This window comes from Dendropsophus ebraccatus, chromosome 3 (assembly GCF_027789765.1).
Source record: "Dendropsophus ebraccatus isolate aDenEbr1 chromosome 3, aDenEbr1.pat, whole genome shotgun sequence".
Classification (NCBI taxonomy): domain Eukaryota; kingdom Metazoa; phylum Chordata; class Amphibia; order Anura; family Hylidae; genus Dendropsophus; species Dendropsophus ebraccatus.
In genome coordinates, this window is record NC_091456.1 from 41,220,725 (window position 1) to 41,243,841 (window position 23,117).

General features: G+C 43.4%; 1 protein-coding gene across 1 annotated transcript; it reads right to left on the reverse strand.

Annotated features, from left to right (window-relative positions):
• Nucleotides 1-18,904: 18,904 nt before the first annotated feature.
• LOC138786466 (taste receptor type 2 member 39-like) lies at nucleotides 18,905-19,825 on the reverse strand. The gene has a single exon (XM_069963454.1). The coding sequence runs from the start codon at nucleotides 19,823-19,825 to the stop codon at nucleotides 18,905-18,907; it is 921 nt and encodes a 306-aa protein (XP_069819555.1).
• Between the last annotated feature and the right edge of the window lie 3,292 nt (nucleotides 19,826-23,117).

Here is a 23,117-nt window from a genome sequence, read left to right on the forward strand (position 1 = left end):
GAAAATACGCCATAAAAGAGATCAAAAAGTCATATACATATAAAACTTGGAATCAATAGAAACTACAGATCTTCCCGCATAATAGAAGCCCAAAACCAGCTCTGTCGCACAAAAGATAAGAACGCTATGGAATTTGCAATGTGGCGACAGTTTTTGTGGGTTTTTGTTAGGAAGATAGTTTCTATTGCGCCAAAGCGGTAATAGTTAAAAAAACCTACACAAATGTGGTATCGCCGTAACCGTAGTGACCCAGAGAATTCATGTATTATGTTATTAGTGAACGCCGATATAAATTTTTACGGCGATCACTAATGGGCTCTATTCTGCTGCCATCAGCAGAATAGTGCAGCAGCGCCGGTAATGCCCGCAGCCCCCTCCTCTCAGCTACCGGAGGTCACTAAGAAGTTGGGGCAGAGTGTGGGCTCAGTCCCGGCCAGTCCCCGCAACGGCGATCGCCGTTATTACTAGTATAACGGCGGCCACCGGTAACGGGCATTGCATGCTTTCATGTCCTCTCACTGTTAATCCACAGTGAGAGGAGATGAATACATGTCCCCCCCCCCCCCCCCCCCCCCCGTCCCCCCCGGAATAACCTTAGTGTTCACAGTGATTAATTCATTAGGGTACAAACACACTTGCCGTATCCGCAGCGAGTTTCTCGCTGTGTATTCGCAGTGAGACTCGCTGAGGATCCCGGCCCTATGTACTCAATGGCAGACAAACTCGCAGCAGGGATGTACATCCCTGCTGCGAGTTTGTCCAAAGGCCGACCCGTTAAACCCCGGCCGCCGGAGACTATACATCACCTGGTCCCGACTATACATCATCTGGTCCTTCGCTGATTCCCGACACATCCCGCTCAGCCAATCAGTGCACTGCCCCAACACAGCACTGATTGGCTGAATGGGCCGTGAAGACGTCGGGAGCCCCGTAGCCGGGATTAGCTGGTATATAGTCTCCGGCGGCCGGGGAGTTAACGGGGTGAGCTGCGGACAAACTTGGAGCAGGGATGTACATCCCTGCTGCGAGTTTGTCTGCCATTGAGTACACATGGCTGGGATCCTCAGCGAGTCTCGCTGCAAATACGCAGCCAGAAACTCGCTGCGGATACAGCAAGTGTGTTTGTACCCTTAAAAAAGATCAAACTCTCATTCTCTCCACTACCAGAGGTGGCGGAGAGCATGGGGCAATGATCAGGGACTAGCTGATGTGGTCCTGGTACAAGTGATCAGCGGTATATACTATATACCACTGATCACTTGTTCCAAATGCTACCGGCACTTTTTGTCCCCTGTCACCAAAAATCATTGGTAACAGGATAAAAAGTCAAGTGCCCCGCATTACCTGTAACCACTCCGCATTACCTGTAACCACCCTGCATTACCTGTAACCACCCCAGATTACCTGTAACCACTCCGCATTACCTGTAACCACCCCAGATTACCTGTAACCACCCCACATTACTTGCAACCACCCCAGATTACCTGTAACCACTCCGCATTACCTGTAACCACCTCGCATTACCTGTAACCACCTCGCATTACCTGTAACCACTCCGCATTACCTGTAACCACCTCGCATTACCTGTAACCACTCCGCATTACCTGTAACCACCTTGCATTACCTGTAACCACTCTGCATTACCTGTAACCACCTCGCATTACCTGTAACCACCCCAGATTACCTGTAACCACCCCACATTACTTGTAACCACCCCAGATTACCTGTAACCGCTCAGATTACCCGTAACCACCCCAGATAGCCACAGGATACCCATAACCACTACAGATTGCCCGTAACCACCCTAGATTGCCCATACCCACCCCAGATTGCCTGTCACTCCTCCCCCAGATTGACCATCACCACCCCAGTTTGCCTGTGAGCCCCCCCCAGATTGCCCGTCACCAACTCAGATAGCCAGTAAACACCCCCAGATTGTCTGTTACCACCCCATATAGGCAGTAAACACCTCCAGATTGTCCGTTACCACCCCATATAGCCAGTAAATACCCCAGATAGCCAGTAAACACCCCCGATACTTGATAAAGGCCCATGTTAGACGATATAGGGCCAAAACGCGTTGTAATAAAGAATATATTATGCCATCTACCTCTGGATAGTTCCTGGCTGCACTGCTGTGTACAATTTTATATACTCCTGCGCTACTATATTCTGGTGTGGATTCGACTCTCGGTCCTGTAATCAGCTGATTACACATCTACATTTGCTTCTCCCACCGTTGGTGGTGACGTCCCCCAGTACAGCTGCGGAGTACACTGTTTCATGCTGCATATAGAGTTGTGCCTAAATTTTGCACAACCTACCCAGGTGAGTGGATCCCTGTAAGACCCTGCTACCATCCACCGGGCTATCTTTTATCACACGAGGAAGCGCCCCCTGTCTCCCCTCTTCTCAGTAAACACCCCGAGATAGCCAGTAAACACCCCCAGATTGCCCGTAACCAACCCAGGTAGCCAGTAAACACCCCCAGATTGCCCATAACCACCCCAGATTCCTCGTAACCAACCCAGATAGCCAGTAAACACCCCAGATTGCCACAGACTGCACGTACCACCGCAAATTGCCCGTCACCACCCCAGATAGCAAGTAAACACTCCCAGGTTGCCCGTCACCACCCCAGATTACCTGTAATCTCATTTAAAAATTTTTTTTTTAGTAACTGCGCTATTCTAATAACCGATACTAGCTGCGGTTTTGCACCAGCAAAATGACGCTCCTTCCCTTCTGAGCCCTGCTGCGTGCCCATACAGTGGTTTATGCCCACATATGAGGTACCGTTGTACTCAGGAGAACCTGCGTTACAGATTTTGCAGTGCATTTTCTCTCCTGTTTCTTGTGAAATTGAGAAATTTCAAACTAAACAAACATATTATTGAAAAAATTATTTTTTATTCATTTTTACTTTCTAATTTTGAATCCTTTCCTCTAATACCTGTGGGGTCAGAATGCTCACTGCACCCCAAGATGACTTCTTTGAGGGGTGCCCTTTCCAAAATAGGGTGACTTTTGGGGGGGTTTCTCTTCTGCGGACACTACAGGGGCTCTGCAAACGCACCCGGCGCTCAAAAACTTCTTCAGAAAAATCTGCACTGCAAATGCTAATTGGCACTCCTTCCGTTCTGAGCCCGACTGTGTGCCCATACAGTGGTTTATGCCCACATATGGGGTACTGTTGTACTCAGGAGAACCTGCGTTACAGATTTTGGGGTGCGCTTTCTCTCCCTTTCCTTGTGAAGTTGAGAAATTTCAAACTAAACAAACATATTATTGGAAAAATTCTAGTTTTTCATTTTTACTGTCTAATTTTGAATACTTTCCTCTAATACCTGTGGGGTCAAAATGCTCACTGCACCCCAAGATGACTTCTTTGAGGGGTGCACTTTCCAAAATGGGGTGACTTATGGGGGGGGGTTCACTCTGCTGACACTACAGGGGCTCTGCAAATGCACCTGGCGCTCAGAAACTTCTACAGCAAAATCTGCACTGAAAATGCTAATTGGCGCTCCCTTCCTTCTGAGCCCGGCTGTGTGCCCATACAGTGGTTTCTACTCGGAAGAACCTGCGTTACAGATTTTGGCGTGCCTTTTCTCTCCTGTTCCTTGTGAAATTGAGAAATTTCAAACTAAACAAAAATATTATTGGAAAAATTCTAGTTTTTCATTTTTACTGTCTAATTTTGAATGCTTTCCTCTAATACCTTTAGGGTCAAAATGCTCCCTGTACCCCAAGACGTATTTTTTGAGGGGTTAACGTTACAAAATGGGCTGACTTATGGGGGGGTTTCACTCTGCTAGCACTACAGGGGCACTGCAAACGCACCGGGCGCCTGAAAACTTGTACAGCAAAGTCTGCACTAAAAAGCCTGGTCATTAAGGCTCAAATAGGCTTGGTCCCTAAGGGGTTAAGGGGTTAACCTCTTAAGGACATATGACGTACCCCTACGTCATATGTCCTCACTTGCACTTCAAAGCGGGGCCGCGCGGTGGCCCCGCTTTGAAGTGCCGCGAGTAGCCTGGGACCGCTGCTATTAGCGGGCACGGTCTGATCGCCGTGCCCGTTAATTAGCTAATCGGAGGCAGCTGTCAAAGTTGACAGCTGCCTCCGATTACCGGAGGCAACGTTTCCCTGGGGTCTAGTGGGGGAGATCGCTCCTCCGGGACCTTGTCCCGGAGGAGCGATCTCCGTTACTGATGCCGGCCGGGGACGCGTCCAAGATGGCGCCGTCCTCGGCTCGGCACTCGTTCGTTTTCGGCTGCAGCAGCCGAAAGCAAACGAGTGCCGATCTCATGGATCTCTGCAGCATATCTATGCTGCAGAGATCTCAATGAGAGATCACAGTGTATATACTAGAAGTCCCCCAGGGGGGCTTCTAGTATAAGTGTAAAAAAAAAAATAAAGTGTTGTTAATAGTAAAAAGCCCCCTCCCCTAATAAAAGTCTGAATCACCCCCCTTTTCCCAGGTTTTAAATAAAAGTAAACAAATAAATAAATAAACATGTTTGCTATCGCCGCGTGCGTAATCGCCCAAACTATTAATTAATCACATTCCTGATCTCGTACGGTAAACGGCGTCAGCGCAAATCCCAAAGTGCAAAATTGCGCATTTTTGGTCGCATCAAATCCAGAAAAAATTTAATAAAAAGCGATCAAAAAGACGTATATGGGCAATCAAGGTACCGATAGAAAGATCACATCATGGCGCAAAAAATGACACCTCGCACAGCCCCATAGACCAAAGGATAAAAGCGCTATAAGCCTGGGAATGGAGCGATTTTAAGGAACCTATATTTGTTAACAACGATTTGAATTTTTTACAGGCCATTAGATACAATATAAGTTATACATGTTATAAGAAAGAAGAAATGGATTCCTCCAGCTCATATAAAATTCCACTTTATTGCATCAAACGTCTAAAATAGTAGCCGACGCGTTTCGAGCCTATTCGGCTCTTAGTCATGGCATCTATACAATTAGACAAACAGACTTAGTGTTAATATACAAAGTTACACACATGGTTAAAAAACATATATACATATATAAGTGCCCGTACATAAATATCGCATACACAGGAACAGAATAGTATACATCATAAACACTGACTCTTCACCCTCATGATAAATATTAGTCTGATGTTGTTTGTAGTGGCTCATATTTCATGGTAAAAGAAATACCTCTATGGCATAAGTATCCCAAGTTCTTATTAAACTATGTATGAATCATACTGGATATTATAAGTGAACTTAGGGTGTAATGCATAAGTATAAATGAGGGGAAGAAATAAGGAGGAGAAACACAATACCTGCATCTGCACAAATCTAGGGGAAAATCACTCATGATTCATCCCAAAAAGAGAGAGGTCACCAGGAGACATCTGGACTCTGAAAAGATGGAAGTGCAATCACCTGAGCAGGCTATACTGAACCCCAAGTACAGGGGGAAGTAATGAGGAGAACAACCAAAAATCACATATATATGTAAAGAGGGCAGAACTGCCCTTGTGTTTACTGACCTCCAAGACCATAGCTGACAGGAGAGATTCGAACACACCACCGTTCACCTTGCCGGCGTCTGGAGCACAAATTCATGCATCCAGCCTTATGTGAAAGAAAACCGGAAGTGGCTTCATACGTCACATCCGCCCGGTGGAACGCAAAATGCGTTCCACCGCCTGGAATACACATACCACAGTCTAAAGCGCCCGGTGGAACGCATAATGCGTTCCAAAGGCTGCATGGCACATCCCATTGTCTCGAAGATTGCTGCACATGCGTTCCAACATGGAACGCATGTGCCGTGAGTCATACCCGCCCGATGGAACGCAAATGCGTTCCACCGCCGCAAATGCGCTCCACCGCCATCTATAATATATGCCCTTCTATCTAATGCAGCTATAATGAACAATTGCCACAAGAAAGGACTGATAGTAAAACGGGAGACAAAAAGTGAGTTAGAACATAATATGTGACTGTCCAAAATTGAAATAACAATAAAAAATAAAAAACACAAAAAAATATATAAAATGTGATTGTTATAGAAAAATTGAATAATTTATAGAAAATATGTGCTATAATGGTAAGCATAGCAAAAATTGACGGAAGGATATATGATGCAAAATCAGATACACCATCAGTACAAAAACATTAGATCACTCCTGATGTTGAGTCCATATGGTGACCGTGTACCTAATTTAAAAATCCACTCAGCTTCTTTTCTAAGTAGTTTTTTTCTCCAATCACCACCCCTAATGGGTTCCTGTACTTTCTCTATGGCAAAGCAGCTGAACGTATCAAGGCTACCACCATGTGTGGTGCAGAAATGTCTGGCTGCCCCAGATAACTGTACCCCTCCGTGTTTGATACTGCTGACATGTTCGGCAATTCTAATTTTGAGTTTTCTAATGGAGCATCCCACATACTGTAAGTTACATTCACGGCAATAAATGACATATATGATGTGATCAGACTCACAGGTTAGGGGGTGATAGATGTTATAGGTTTTATCTCCATTGCTAGCACAAAAGGTTTTACATTTGTTGACATATTGGCACATCCCACATCGTGGTTTCCCACATGGGGAGAAACCTCCTTTGCCCGTGGATCTCAAATTTCTAGTCAATTTTTTGCTGGTAAATAAACTCGGGGAAAGCAGTGTGCCCAAAGAGGGGCCCCTGCGGGAGACAAAATGGCATCCCTCGTCTAAGATATCGGCCAAAGCCTCGTCATGGCGAAGGATGCCCAAATGTTTTTTAATTATATTTCTAATCGCCCCAAACTCTCTACTGTAGGGGGTACAAAAGAATATTTCTCCACCAAATCTATCATTATTTTTGTTGTTATTATTGTTACTGTTGCCCAGGTAATGACTTCTGGGCTTCTTGGTTGCTAGCCCTTTTGCTCTATTGAGATTCTGTGGGGAATATCCCCTCTCTCTCAGCCTCAATTCGGTTTCCTGAATTTGGCGATGAGCTGTTTCCGTATTGGAACAGGCTCTCACTGTGCGGATAAATTCACCCACAGGTATTGACTGTATGGTGTGATTAGGGTGCTGGCTTGTGGCATGTAGCACTGTATTACCTGCTGTAGGTTTTCTAAAAATGGCGGTCTCCACTCTGCCTGTGTGGACGTTACCTGTCAGTTCTAAGTCAAGAAAAGAAATTTTGTTTATGGACATTTCATATGTGAACCGCAAATTAAATTCGTTGTTGTTAATGGCGGCTATAAAGGATGGTATGGACGACACATCGCCTGACCACACAATCAGTATGTCGTCGATGTATCGCCCATACCACCCAATACTGCCACCAAAAGCATTTGCTTCAGAGTAGATGGCCACCTCCTCCCACCAAGCCATCACCAGATTCGCCAGTGATGGTGAGAATTTCGCGCCCATAGGTGCGCCCACCAACTGCATATAAAAAACTCCATCAAAGGAGAAAAAATTGTTGGTCAATAAGAACTTGATTGAGTCCAGTATGAATTCACACAATTCCTCAGTGTAAGGACTATATTTATACAGATGATGTGCCACAGCTGTTATAGCTACGTTATGGGGAATCGAGGAGTATAACGCGGTGACATCACAAGTCAACCATGTGAAGTTCTCCTCCCACCTGAATTTATCAAAAACTCTAAGAACCTCCTTGCTGTCTCGTATATAGCCAGGGGTTCTGAGGACCAAAGGCTGGAGGAGAGAATCTATCCATGAGCAGAGGTTCTCATTAAGAGAGCCTATGCCTGCTATAATAGGTCTTAGAGGGGGTGGGGAGACCCCCTTATGAATTTTGGGTAACCCATGGAAAATAGGCATCACGGGGTTGTCTGGTATTAAAAATTTAGCTTCCCTGTCGGTAAGTAAACCCTCATTAACTCCATGGTTAATGAGAGATGTCAACAGTTTCTTGCACTTGATAGTGGGGTCAGTAGTAAGGGATACATAGGTTTGGTGGTCGTCAAGGACAGATAGGACCGAAGCCCTATACATAGAGCTGTCCATAACGACCACCTTCCCACCCTTGTCCGCATTTTTGATAACCACATCCTCCAACTCTGTTAATTCAACAAGGGCTTTTCTTTGCTTTCGTGTAAGATTAAAACCCTCAAAATCTGTCTTGATGTTATCATGAAGTTTAGTTAGCTCCCTTTCTATGACATGTTGGAAAATATCTATGGATTTGGATCTTACTCCTGTTGGATAGAAATTAGGGTTGCTCGTGGTTACACCCACTGTACTGACATCCTTGCTCGCCCTATTCGTTTCAAGATGTAAATTAGTGAGGGACACCAGAGCGCACTGCTCTGTGAAATTGAGATCACCATACTCGTTGTTAACGTTACTTCTGCAGGTGTCCTTACGTTCAGGGGGTTCCCCAGTTTCCAGAGATCTAAAGTGTTTTTTTACCACAAGTGCTCTGATCATCTTATTTACATCCAACAGAGTATTAAAAACATCAAAATGTTTTGTAGGGACAAAATTTAGTCCTCTCGATAGTACATCAAGTTGTTCAGATGACAAGACATGTGATGATAGATTAACAATGTTATCAAAATTACAATCCCAAGTATTAGTGTCATCTGGTGAAGGAGCAGTGTTAGCTGTGGTCCCCAACACCCCAGGTCCCAACAATACATTGCAAGGGGAAGAAGGGATCATTTGGCTTTGGGGGGACGACCCCTCTTTTTTGCTCCTATGTTTTCGTCCCGCCCGCCTTGCACGTTTTTTGTCTGCACTGGTTGATTTGGAGTACCCCGTGATGTAGACGGAACCCCTCTATCCCTACTGACTGGTCTAACTGGAGGACTAACGTCAGAGTCACACGATTCTGCTTCTGTGGTGGAGAATGTCACCTTCTGTGTGTCCCTTTTCTTTTTCCTATAATTGGATGACCCACGTTTGTTTTTCATGATGGATCTGGGTGCATTAGGGATGCCATCCTCCCTCCAGCTATATACCTTCCCATGTTTATAGTCATTCTGGTCCCTAGAAAATTTCGATTTTTTTATGTCTACAATAATATCCTCTAGCTTTTTGAGGGATTCCTGCATTCTATTATTAAGGTCCTGGTAACCCTGAATGGTTTGAAATGGCACAAGGTCCTTCCGGACTTCATCTAATTCTGATTTCAGATTATCAAGTCTTCTACCCTCATATTCCACTATTAGGTTGATAATTTTGTTAGAACATTCTGTCATAGCCTCTTGCCATCTGATAAGAAAAGTATCATCAAATATGAAGGTAGGTTTCTTATAGATTCTAAGTCCCCGAGGGATCATATTTTTTTCAATATACTGTTTTAAAGAATTAGCATCCCACCATGTGCGTAACTCAGCTGTGGATAGTTTTTCCAGTTTTTTGAACAGTGTTTTCATATCATCGGTTTCCTCCTCGTCCTCTACATTATAAACTTTTCTCATACGTATATTACGTTGTTCATATGGGAAAGGATCGCTCAACCCACTCAGTGGGAGAGTGTCCTGATTCGTACTCATACTGACTACAGAGGACAAGAGGAAGAAACCGGCATAAAATGAAAATATTCCTGTGTTAGCGATACAAAGTGATAACCTAACGATAAAAACACTTCTCCTGTTACCAAAATAGCGATCAGAAAAGCATACCAAAAATATATATAATTAAATGGTAATACAATACTGCACATCTCTGTGGGCTACATATACCCCCCACTCAGAGTCATAAATGCATAAAAGTCCAACCAATCACGGACAAAGGCAGTACGTTTACTTGCATCTGGGTGCACGACCTGATCCAAATGCGGAAATGAAGAAAACAGAAAATATGGTCAGCTCCCAATGATCATCATGCTTTTCTTTGATCACGTGGAAAATGTAGAGCACGGGGGATGAAACCCCTGGATGCCGGGGTGTCAAGAGAAAGAAGAAATGGATTCCTCCAGCTCATATAAAATTCCACTTTATTGCATCAAACGTCTAAAATAGTAGCCGACGCGTTTCGAGCCTATTCGGCTCTTAGTCATGGCATCTATACAATTAGACAAACAGACTTAGTGTTAATATACAAAGTTACACACATGGTTAAAAAACATATATACATATATAAGTGCCCGTACATAAATATCGCATACACAGGAACAGAATAGTATACATCATAAACACTGACTCTTCACCCTCATGATAAATATTAGTCTGATGTTGTTTGTAGTGGCTCATATTTCATGGTAAAAGAAATACCTCTATGGCATAAGTATCCCAAGTTCTTATTAAACTATGTGTGAATCATACTGGATATTATAAGTGAACTTAGGGTGTAATGCATAAGTATAAATGAGGGGAAGAAATAAGGAGGAGAAACACAATACCTGCATCTGCACAAATCTAGGGGAAAATCACTCATGATTCATCCCAAAAAGAGAGAGGTCACCAGGAGACATCTGGACTCTGAAAAGATGGAAGTGCAATCACCTGAGCAGGCTATACTGAACCCCAAGTACAGGGGGAAGTAATGAGGAGAACAACCAAAAATCACATATATATGTAAAGAGGGCAGAACTGCCCTTGTGTTTACTGACCTCCAAGACCATAGCTGACAGGAGAGATTCGAACACACCGCCGTTCACCTTGCCGGCGTCTGGAGCACAAATTCATGCATCCAGCCTTATGTGAAAGAAAACCGGAAGTGGCCTCATACGTCACATCCGCCCGGTGGAACGCAAAATGCGTTCCACCGCCTGGAATACACATACCACAGTCTAAAGCGCCCGGTGGAACGCATAATGCGTTCCAAAGGCTGCATGGCACATCCCATTGTCTCGAAGATTGCTGCACATGCGTTCCAACATGGAACGCATGTGCCGTGAGTCATACCCGCCCGATGGAACGCAAATGCGTTCCACCGCCGCAAATGCGCTCCACCGCCATCTATAATATATGCCCTTCTATCTAATGCAGCTATAATGAACAATTGCCACAAGAAAGGACTGATAGTAAAACGGGAGACAAAAAGTGAGTTAGAACATAATATGTGACTGTCCAAAATTGAAATAACAATAAAAAATAAAAAACACAAAAAAATATATAAAATGTGATTGTTATAGAAAAATTGAATAATTTATAGAAAATATGTGCTATAATGGTAAGCATAGCAAAAATTGACGGAAGGATATATGATGCAAAATCAGATACACCATCAGTACAAAAACATTAGATCACTCCTGATGTTGAGTCCATATGGTGACCGTGTACCTAATTTAAAAATCCACTCAGCTTCTTTTCTAAGTAGTTTTTTTCTCCAATCACCACCCCTAATGGGTTCCTGTACTTTCTCTATGGCAAAGCAGCTGAACGTATCAAGGCTACCACCATGTGTGGTGCAGAAATGTCTGGCTGCCCCAGATAACTGTACCCCTCCGTGTTTGATACTACTGACTTGTTCGGCAATTCTAATTTTGAGTTTTCTAATGGAGCATCCCACATACTGTAAGTTACATTCACGGCAATAAATGACATATATGATGTGATCAGACTCACAGGTTAGGGGGTGATAGATGTTATAGGTTTTATCTCCATTGCTAGCACAAAAGGTTTTACATTTGTTGACATATTGGCACATCCCACATCGTGGTTTCCCACATGGGGAGAAACCTCCTTTGCCCGTGGATCTCAAATTTCTAGTCAATTTTTTGCTGGTAAATAAACTCGGGGAAAGCAGTGTGCCCAAAGAGGGGCCCCTGCGGGAGACAAAATGGCATCCCTCGTCTAAGATATCGGCCAAAGCCTCGTCATGGCGAAGGATGCCCAAATGTTTTTTAATTATATTTCTAATCGCCCCAAACTCTCTACTGTAGGGGGTACAAAAGAATATTCCTCCACCAAATCTATCATTACTTTTGTTGTTATTATTGTTACTGTTGCCCAGGTAACCATTATAGCACATATTTTCTATAAATTATTCAATTTTTCTATAACAATCACATTTTATATATTTTTTTGTGTTTTTTATTTTTTATTGTTATTTCAATTTTGGACAGTCACATATTATGTTCTGACTCACTTTTTGTCTCCCGTTTTACTATCAGTCCTTTCTTGTGGCAATTGTTCATTATAGCTGCATTAGATAGAAGGGCATATATTATAGATGGCGGTGGAGCGCATTTGCGGCGGTGGAACGCATTTGCGTTCCATCGGGCGGGTATGACTCACGGCACATGCGTTCCATGTTGGAACGCACCGACAGCAATCTTCGAGACAATGGGATGTGCCATGCAGCCTTTGGAACGCATTATGCGTTCCACCGGGCGCTTTAGACTGTGGTATGTGTATTCCAGGCGGTGGAACGCATTTTGCGTTCCACCGGGCGGATGTGACGTATGAGGCCACTTCCGGTTTTCTTTCACATAAGGCTGGATGCATGAATTTGTGCTCCAGACGCCGGCAAGGTGAACGGCGGTGTGTTCGAATCTCTCCTGTCAGCTATGGTCTTGGAGGTCAGTAAACACAAGGGCAGTTCTGCCCTCTTTACATATATATGTGATTTTTGGTTGTTCTCCTCATTACTTCCCCCTGTACTTGGGGTTCAGTATAGCCTGCTCAGGTGATTGCACTTCCATCTTTTCAGAGTCCAGATGTCTCCTGGTGACCTCTCTCTTTTTGGGATGAATCATGAGTGATTTTCCCCTAGATTTGTGCAGATGCAGGTATTGTGTTTCTCCTCCTTATTTCTTCCCCTCATTTATACTTATGCATTACACCCTAAGTTCACTTATAATATCCAGTATGATTCATACATAGTTTAATAAGAACTTGGGATACTTATGCCATAGAGGTATTTCTTTTACTATGAAATATGAGCCACTACAAACAACATCAGACTAATATTTATCATGAGGGTGAAGAGTCAGTGTTTATGATGTATACTATTCTGTTCCTGTGTATGCGATATTTATGTACGGGCACTTATATATGTATATATGTTTTTTAACCATGTGTGTAACTTTGTATATTAACACTAAGTCTGTTTGTCTAATTGTATAGATGCCATGACTAAGAGCCGAATAGGCTCGAAACGCGTCGGCTACTATTTTAGACGTTTGATGCAATAAAGTGGAATTTTATATGAGCTGGAGGAATCCATTTCTTCTTTCTCTTGACACCCCGGCATCCAGGGGTTTCATCCCCCGTGCTCTACATTTTCCACGTGATCAAAGAAAAGCATGATGATCATTGGGAGCTGACCATATTTTCTGTTTTCTTCATTTATACATGTTATATATCGTTTTAATCGTAACAACTTGAGGAACATGCATAACAAGTCAGTTTTACCCCAGGGCGAATGGCGTAAAAACACATTTCCCCCAAATAAAAGAAATGCGTTTTTTTTTTCAATTTCACCACACTTTGAATTTTTTTCTGGTTTCGCAGTGTACTTTATGCAAAAATTCAGCCTGTAATTGCAAAGTACAATTAGTGACGCAAAAAATAAGGGGTCATGTGGGTTTCTAGGTGGAAAAATGCAAGTGCTATGACCTTTTAAACACAAGGAGGAAAAACCGAAAACGTAAAAACGAAAATGGGCCCCGTCCTTAAAGGGTTAAAGAGTCACTGTAGTTTTTTTTTTTTTTTTTTTGCAGAAATCAATAGCCCAGGCGATTTTAAGAAACTTTGTAATTGGGTTTATTATTCAAATATGCCATTATCTGCATTTAAAAAGCCTTTTCCCAGGTCCCCCCTCCTTTCTCTTTTCCATCCACTGCAAAAAATCTGAAAATTGTGACTTGTTGCATGAGTCTTGTTGCACTCTGGGGAGAGGGGAGGAGGAAGGAGGGAGTTAGCCGACAGCAGAGAACAGAGGATTATAGGCACAGAGCTGGGTGAAAGCTGTAATCAGAGCTCAGAGAGGTCAGTGGTGACTGTCAGAGGAGATAGAGGGTGAGGTATTTGTAGATTAACTCTTTGTTGTCCTGTTTTGGTCTTTTATTTAGCTCTCTCCATAGGAGAACAATGAAGACGGGGGGGGGGGGAGAGCTTCAAACTGCTTTTTCATGATAAAAATGCATTTTTTCGGCTAATAAACCCAATTACAAAGTTTCTTAAAATCGCCTGGACTATTGATTTCTGCAAAAAACTATTTCATGAATATTTAAAAATACCCCAAAACCCCTCCCCAATAAAACTTAAAATCACCCCTCTTTCCCATTATATAAATAAAACATATTAAAATAAATAAATAAACATATTATATACCGTAGTGTGCGTAATTGTCCGATCTATTAAAATATAACAATCATCATCGCGAACGGCGTAAAAGAAAAGAGGGGAAAAAAGTGCCAGGATTGCCTATTTTTTGTTATATTAAATACTAAAAAAAAAATATTAAAAGTGATCAAAACGTCCGAGCTACACAAAAATAGTATTATTTAAAACTAGAGATCTTAGTGCAAAAAATTACACCCCATACAGCCCTGTAGGGGAAAAAACTAAAACCGTTATAAGCGTCACAATAGGCCCATTTTATTAATAATTAATTGCAAAAAAAAGGATTTTATAAAAAAATATATATATAACAGAGAATCCATGTAAACCTGCATATGGTTGTGTTCGGACTAACCTATAAAATAATAGTATCATGTCGCTTTTACCATATAGTGCATTACGTAGACACAGGAACCCCGCAAAAGTTACCATATTGCATTATTTTTACGATTTCACCTATTTATATCTTCATAAATAGTATATTTGGAATTCCATCATACATGTTATGGTAGAATGAAAGACGCCATTACAAAGTACAACTATTCCTGTAAAAAACAAGGCCTCACATGGCCCTGTAGATAGAAAAATAAAAGTGCTAGAGCTCTTAGAGGGGAGGAGGAAAAAACGAAAAAGCAAAAATGAAAATATGCGAGGTCCACTGGGTCATTTTGGGCCTGGTCCTCACAGGGTTAAAAAAAAAAAAACTGTCCCAATTTTAAGGTGCAACTGAATTTTCTGACAGTTTCTGGTAGAACATCAACATAAACGTTCCAAGCAGTTCCGCTGAAATCTCAGTAGGCCCCAAATATAATGTCAAGGTGCTGAGAGAACAGCGGACAGAGCTCCGGCAATCTTTCACTTATCACAGCCGCAAAGATACAAAAGCCTTGCAGCCAATTATAAAATGACCAAATCACAGCAGGCATTTTCTTTTCATCCTCAACAAGGAAAAGATATCTACAAATTTGTTGTGCCATATCTTTTCTTTAGTCGCAAGTGCAAGATGGTAACCCAGAGGGGATACTTTGTATACCATAGCTTCTTTTAGGCATACTTCAGATACACCTGGTTTGACACCTATATGTAAATTAGCAGCCTGCAGTAGACGCCACTGGACTGAGCACAGAAGCAACATCAGAAGCATTAGCAACATCAATATTAACAGGAGTAGAATGAACATTCATAGTAGAAGGCATAGTGAACCCTTCCCTCCTGGGAACATTACAACCAGGAGGATTAACCCTAGAAGCCGAAGGAACTTCCCACCTAAGGAGGAGCAGTGAAATTACTATTAGCCACACTATCCCCCCCTGGTAGCTGCAGCAACAAGGGGATTAACCCAAGCAGCAGCATAAGAGGTAGAGGACTGTGTGCTGCTGCCCATAATGAATGCCCATTGACTGCCCATAAATTCTGCCCAGAGCTGTGGATCCATTGATGCTGGGGACCTTGACTGCCCTGGCACCACTGAAAGTTGCTCGCCACTGCGCTTAGCCCTCTCCGTCCCAGCACTCTGGGCTGATGCTAAAGCCGTCCTCTGCACTGGCGCAGCTATTCCTTGCCACCGGCTTGCCTGGCCCTTAGAAGGACTTGGTTAAGGAGCTCTTTCATAACGACAGACAGATGAGAGTAGAATCACCACACGAACTTCTCTGCTTGATCACACAGATCTAACTTCTTTCTTCACAGGCTTTGTCCCACTGCTAGCGCTGACAGGAATACAGGACCTTTTATACTGCTCCAAGAAAACCACCAGAACCGCTGTAGCCAATCAGCGAATCTTCCTTGGAAATCTGCCCAGAAACAGCACCTCAGGTGGGGACGGAAGAAACCAACAGCAACCAACATACATACATACACACAGTAGGCAAAGAGGGGGGAGGGGAATAAGACACAAAACTCTCACCACGGACAGACAAATGACCACGGGGGGAAACAAGGGTGGTACGTCACTGCCCATGTTGTCACGTCATATACTGTACATTTCAGAGGCCCTTCCATTTCTTGAATGTTTCAACAAAAACGCCAGTTTCTTTACAAAATCCATCTGATCCCTTATAAATTTGTGTTTCTTGCCAGAAAATCTCTTTCTCATATTTTAATCTTATATGAAAAGGACCAACCTGCTTCTCAGGATCATATTGTTGCAGTTCCACCTCCAATTCCCTAATCTTATCTTTTGTTTGTGTCAGCAAATTTCTGTTATGATCAATCAACATGTTAACCCCCGCTGCACTGTAAATTATTGTCGCTGCAGCCTATGCCTGATGCTGCAGCGACGTTAATTTACGCCGCAGAATGACACAGGCACAGGAGTTGAGCTCCGCTGCTGAGAGTTAACCCTATAGATTCTGCAGCCAGCACGACTGTAGCATCTATAGGTCTTCTGACAGAGAATTCTCCCTCTACAGAGGAAGAATTCTCTGTCCGCTGTCAATCGGAGCTCTGCGAAGTGATTGCAGAGCCCCAATGGTAGCCATCGAAACCGGAAGCCTCAGGCTTCCGGTTTCCTGGCCACAGAGGCCAGCGGGGGGAGGGAAGGCGGGGTGCGCGCCTGTGAGTTCTGCCCCTCCCCTCTCTCCCGCCGCTGTCACAAGATTGTAACAGTGGCAGGGGACAGGGGGCAGACATAGGCACATCAGCTTATGGGATCGTTATGATCCTATAAGCTGATGTCCTAAAATGACCTGGGCATTGATGCATCAATGACCCATGGTCGTGAAAGGGTTAATCATAATCTCAGAGCATTTCAACAAGCCTTGTTCCCAAACCTCCTTAAAGCGGCATTATCTGGAGTGCTGTTAATGATTCTCCTCTTCTCCTCCACGTTCTTTAGTTATTCCCTAATTGCCCCAATGCTAATTAGGGGCTTAAAAGCATTTGGGGTGTCACCTGACGGTCCAGAGCACCAGCTCGGCCCTGCCCCCCCTTCCTTGCCGCATAGTTAGCGGCATGGGAGAGGGTGGGCTAGGCAGCACAGGAGGGGGTTGCTCCGGGCAGCCCACTATGCATATTCATATATGCATAGTGAGCGGGACTGGGCCGGTCAAGCTGGTCCTTCGGGCCGTTGGGTGACGCCTCAAACTTTCTTAAGCCCCTGATTAGCATAGGCGCAATTAGCGAATAAATAAAGAGTGCGGAGGAGAAGAGAAGAATCATTAACAACCCTGCAGTCATCAGGTAAAGAACATCTGCAGGATATCAGCAGGTTCATTGGGCAGAACCTGTTAATAGTGCTGCTTTAAAAACTGCAGATACTTGCCAGGATGGAAACTTCTACACTCTTAAATAGAGATGAGCGAACCGGGTTCGGGTTCGAGTCCATCCGAACCCGAACGTTCGGCATTTGATTAGCGGTGGCTGCTGAACTTGGATAAAGCTCTAAGGTTGTCTGGAAAACATGGATACAGCCAATGACTATATCCATGATTTCCACATATCCTTAGGGCTTTATCCAATTAAGCAGCCACCGCTAATCAAATGTCGAAAGTTCAGGTTCGGATGGACTCGAGCATGCTCCAGGTTCGCTCATCTCTACTCTTAAACCTCTTGGTGCCATTTTATTTTTCAAATATTTCTCCAAATTAGCATTGTCCCACCATAACCGTGTCACCAGTTTCTCTTGTCCAATTATATCTGAGGTAATCTTATCAAAGCCAGTATTTTCTTCCAACATCGCCTCTTAATAAAATATACTTGCCACCTGTTGTGTCCATGCTGACACTCTGATTTCCAACTCCAAATCCAAAATGAACAACCAATACAATATATTACACTATCCAGTATGCCTTCACCCTGAATGGTGTTGGGTATAACCCTCAAAACGAGGGTGTGCCCACACCCAAACACAGACTATAGTCAACAATGGTGGGTGGGCACCACCTAAATACCCAAACAAGCAAAGAAGCTGTATACAATAGAGGAAACAAGCTGTGTGTAATAGGAAGCTGCATACATAATAATTCTTGTTGAAAACTCATTTTTATTGTACTACAAGAGTGAACATGTAAATAAATCACATTACAGATAAATATATCAAAGATCATGCAAAAAAAAAAAAAAATTAAAAAACACCTAAAACCTGCAACAGCAGTAGCACATCGTGGTCTTATATGTGTTAGGAGTCTACCTCACTCACTGGGTACAAGTATGTGTCCTATTCCTACAAACAGGCTAAATAATAGCCATAGTGTCCCTACACATGTATAACCCCAGTGTGGCTGGAAATACCCAACACATATCACTCCCTCTTGGAGCTTCGTGTTTGGCTGAGCAGCCTGTCAGCGGAAACAGGCCGCTCTGAAGATTCAGCGTGCGGGGCCAGGGAGGTAGCCTGGTGTTATTACCCTAGCTATAACATGTAGTAATGATGATAATTTTAGGCCAGGGCCTAAAGAAACAATTAGCCGATGACCGTTCAATCGGCTGATCATTTTCTCTATTACATGGCGCATTAATCGCTCGAATCAGGCCGATTATCGCTCCATGTAATAAGGCCCTAATTGAGTAAAGAGGAGCAGAAGGGCTTCTATTATCTTCTGCGGCCTGGACAACCCCTTTAACTTTTTTGACTTCTTTCCCATGGCAAGTCTCCATCTTTTGGACTGTAGCTTGCTGATAGGAAGAAGTCTCTTCATTTGTATGATGATATGTATAAAGGGTCAAGTTATTATCTTAATGTTCTGACTCTGGAACCTCTTTGTTCTAAACGCAGTAGACTTAAAAAATGTTACTAAAGTACTTTTAAGTTTCGGACTTCCTAATATCAATATGATTGACTGCACTGGGGAATAAGCATATATAATAACCAAACAAACAGAAAACCATATACTATCAACATCAAATATCGCCATGATCAATAAAATCTGGGACACGTAAAAGCTAATGTACAAGAGGAGAAGTGAGGTGACTGTGCGGGCCGCAGAAACACTTGCCTCCACACTTTGCACATTCATCCCACCCGTGTTTTTTCCAAGGTGCTTTGCATGGAGACATAAAGTGTTTATAATAAGGACATTGGAAATGGCAACCAATATGAGAGGTATACAGCAACCGATGATACTAGTGACCAGCAGGTATTGAAGACTCATGTGGGGCGTACCATGGATAGTTGAGTTGTCGGTGGCATTTACATTGAAATTGTCACTATAGTCTTCTTTCTTTATATTCCATGCAACTGGAACACTTATACTAAGTGACAAGACCACAGAAGACAACAGCATCCAGGGCACAACTTCAGAGATATTTTGCTTTAGACGCACAAACAAGGTTTTCTCAAATTTACCAAGCATTACGTAATAGAAACTACAGAGACAGAATGTGAACCAGAAGCTGGAGAAGATTGTGAAGAGCAGAAGAATGGAGAAGATGGTATAAACTTTGTCGGAGAAATACAGATCACTCCAAAGGTACAGAACAGTGTCATTAGCTACCATGCTGAATTGGTAAGCGATATTAAAAAGACCCAATGTGAACAGGATCAGTTCTCTTGGATTAATATTTTTTCCTTTGGCTCTATCCATTCCATGAGCCACAATGATAAAGGAATTGGTGAAAAATCCAATCGCTGTGCTTATAGCCATAGCTGACAAAGATAGAAGAACAAAGGCAGGCAGCATTGTATGTGGACTTGTTTCTCTGTTTTCGGTTTTCCAGTTTAGCAGAAGTACCTCTCCTGGGGATAAAGGGGCCTATAAAACAGTAAAATACGAGAGGGGGGATTTATCAACCGTTTTTGATAAAAATTCCCCCCTAATGTACTTACAATCAGGCAGCTGACCATATTATATTTTATACGTCAAGAAATAAGGGCCATGGATCCAACTACTTTCTAAATACTTATAAAAGGGCAATAAGGGCCAAAAGGTATATATTTTCAAAAGTACATCACAATACATGCTACATTGGTAGAAGCTAATGGAAAATACTAATCCAACCAATCACATGACAAGGGACTCTTGAAAGGCACATTAAAAAAGTTATAAAAGGGCTATAAAATGTGTGCATAAGTAATAATATTTCAATACCTTGGTGTGTTTTTAGTGTGTTTTTTTTTATTTCTCCATTACTTCAATTCATGCTGCTCACTATACACTAAGGGCCCTATTACACAGGATTTTTATGTGAAAAATCATTATATAGAGTCCAGCGATCCGTCATTCTCTATGAGCGTTGGACTCATCTCTCAGCGCGCGCGCCGGGTGAGTATAGGGGGCTCTAACAGGGCGTCGGGAGCCTGTCACCTTGGCACGGGGGGGACAGGTTCCCTTTAAAGAAACTTGTCATATAGATATTGTGGGCGTAATTTAATAATGGTGTGTGACACATAATTTCCCAAAACCCCACCAACCTGTCTTTTTTCCCCAAAAACCCAGAGTGGGCGTGTCCTTTGAAACTGCTGCAACCGACAGATTAATTATTTTTGGACAGGTTTTCTATTCTAAGAATCAGCCACTTCTAGTGGGATGGTCAGGTTTTAGTTTTGTCCTGTAAAAAAACTAACTAAGTTACTAAGGGCATGAGACACATTTGTAAGTGACATGGGAAATAATCTATATCATAAAAATCAAAGTCTGTCTGTCTGTCTGTCTGTCCTTCTGTCTGTCTGTCTGTCCTCTATAGATTTCCAAACGCCTGAACCGTTTGACCCCAAATTTGGCCCACAGATACATTGGGTGCCCGGGAAGGTTATTGCGAAGGTCCCGTCCCCGCCAGATGTACAGGAGGGGAGGGGGAGGGGGAAGAGCGGCGCCCCATAGAGATGAATGAGAAAATCTCACTGCAAACACAGGTGATATAATTAGCTGCAGCAGACACGGCAGTTGGAGCCTAAGCAACCAATAGGATTACTGCTTTCATTTTCACAGGGAGCAATGGTTGCTAGGGAAGCTGCCTCACAACATCCACAGTAATAACTGGTAGACGCCCTACTCCATCTATACAGTACATGTATATACAGAACCCCCTACTCCATCTATACAGTACATGTATATACAGGACCCCCTACTCCATCTATACAGTACATGTATATACAGGGCCCCCTACTCCATCTATACAGGACATGTATATACAGGGCCCCCTACTCCATCTATACAGTACATGTATATACAGGACCCCCTATTCCATCTATACAGTACATGTATACAGGACCCCCTACTCCATCTATACAGTACATGTATACAGGACCCCCTACTCCATCTATACAGTACATGTATATACAGGACCCCCTACTCCATCTATACAGTACATGTATATACAGGGCCCCCTACTCCATCTATACAGTACATGTATATACAGGGCCCCCTACTCCATCTATACAGTACATGTATATACAGGACCCCCTACTCCATCTATACAGTACATGTATATACAGGGCCCCCTACTCCATCTATACAGTACATGTATACAGGACCCCCTACTCCATCTATACAGTACATGTATATACAGGGCCCCCTACTCCATCTATACAGGACATGTATATACAGGGCCCCCTACTCCATCCATACAGGACATGTATATACAGGACCTCCTACTCCATCTATACAGTACATGTATACAGGACCCCCTACTCCATCTATACAGTACATGTATATACAGGGCCCCCTACTCCATCTATACAGTACATGTATATACAGGACCCCCTACTCCATCTATACAGTACATATATACACAGGGCCCCCTACTCCATCTATACAGTACATGTATATACAGGACCCCCTACTCCATCTATACAGTACATATATATATACAGGACCCCCTACTCCATCTATACAGTACATGTATATACAGGGCCCCCTACTCCATCTATACAGTACATATATATACAGGACCCCCTACTCCATCTATACAGTACATGTATACAGGACCCCCTACTCCATCTATACAGGACATGTATATACAGGGCCCCCTACTCCATCTATACAGGACATGTATATACAGGGCCCCCTACTCCATCTATACAGTACATGTATATACAGGGCCCCCTACTCCATCTATACAGTACATGTATATACAGGACCCCCTACTCCATCCATACAGTACATGTATATACAGGGCACAACAGATATACCAAACTGTGACTGGGTAACACTGCTACAGCAGACCTGACCAATACCGCCATACTGTGCTGGATAACACTGTCATACCAGACCTGACCAATACCGCCATACTGTGACTGGATAACACTGCCAGATCTGACCAATACCGCCATACTGTGACTGGATAACACCGCCACACCAGACCTGACCAATACCGCCATACTGTGACTGGATAACACTGCCACACCAGACCTGACCAATACCGCCATACTGTGACTGGATAACACTGCCACACCAGACCTGACCAATACCGCCATACTGTGACTGGATAACACTGCCACACCAGACCTGACCAATACTGCCATACTGTGACTGGATAACACTGTCATACCAGACCTGACCAATACCGCCATACTGTGACTGGATAACACTGTCATACCAGACCTGACCAATACCGCCATACTGTGACTGGATAACACTGTCATATAAGACCTGACCAATACCGCCATACTGTGACTGGATAACACTGCCATACCAGACCTGACCAATACCGCCATACTGTGCTGGATAACACTACCATACCAGACCTGACCAATACCGGCAAACTGTGACTGGGTAACACCGCCACACCAGTCCTGACCAATACCACCATACTGTGACTGGATAACACCATCATATCAGACCTGACCGATACTGCCATACTGTGACTGGATAACACTGCTATACCAGACCTGACCAATACCACCATACCGTGACTGGATAACACCGCCACACCAGACCTGACCAATACCGCCATACTGTGACTGGATAACACCCCCATACCAGACATGACCAATAC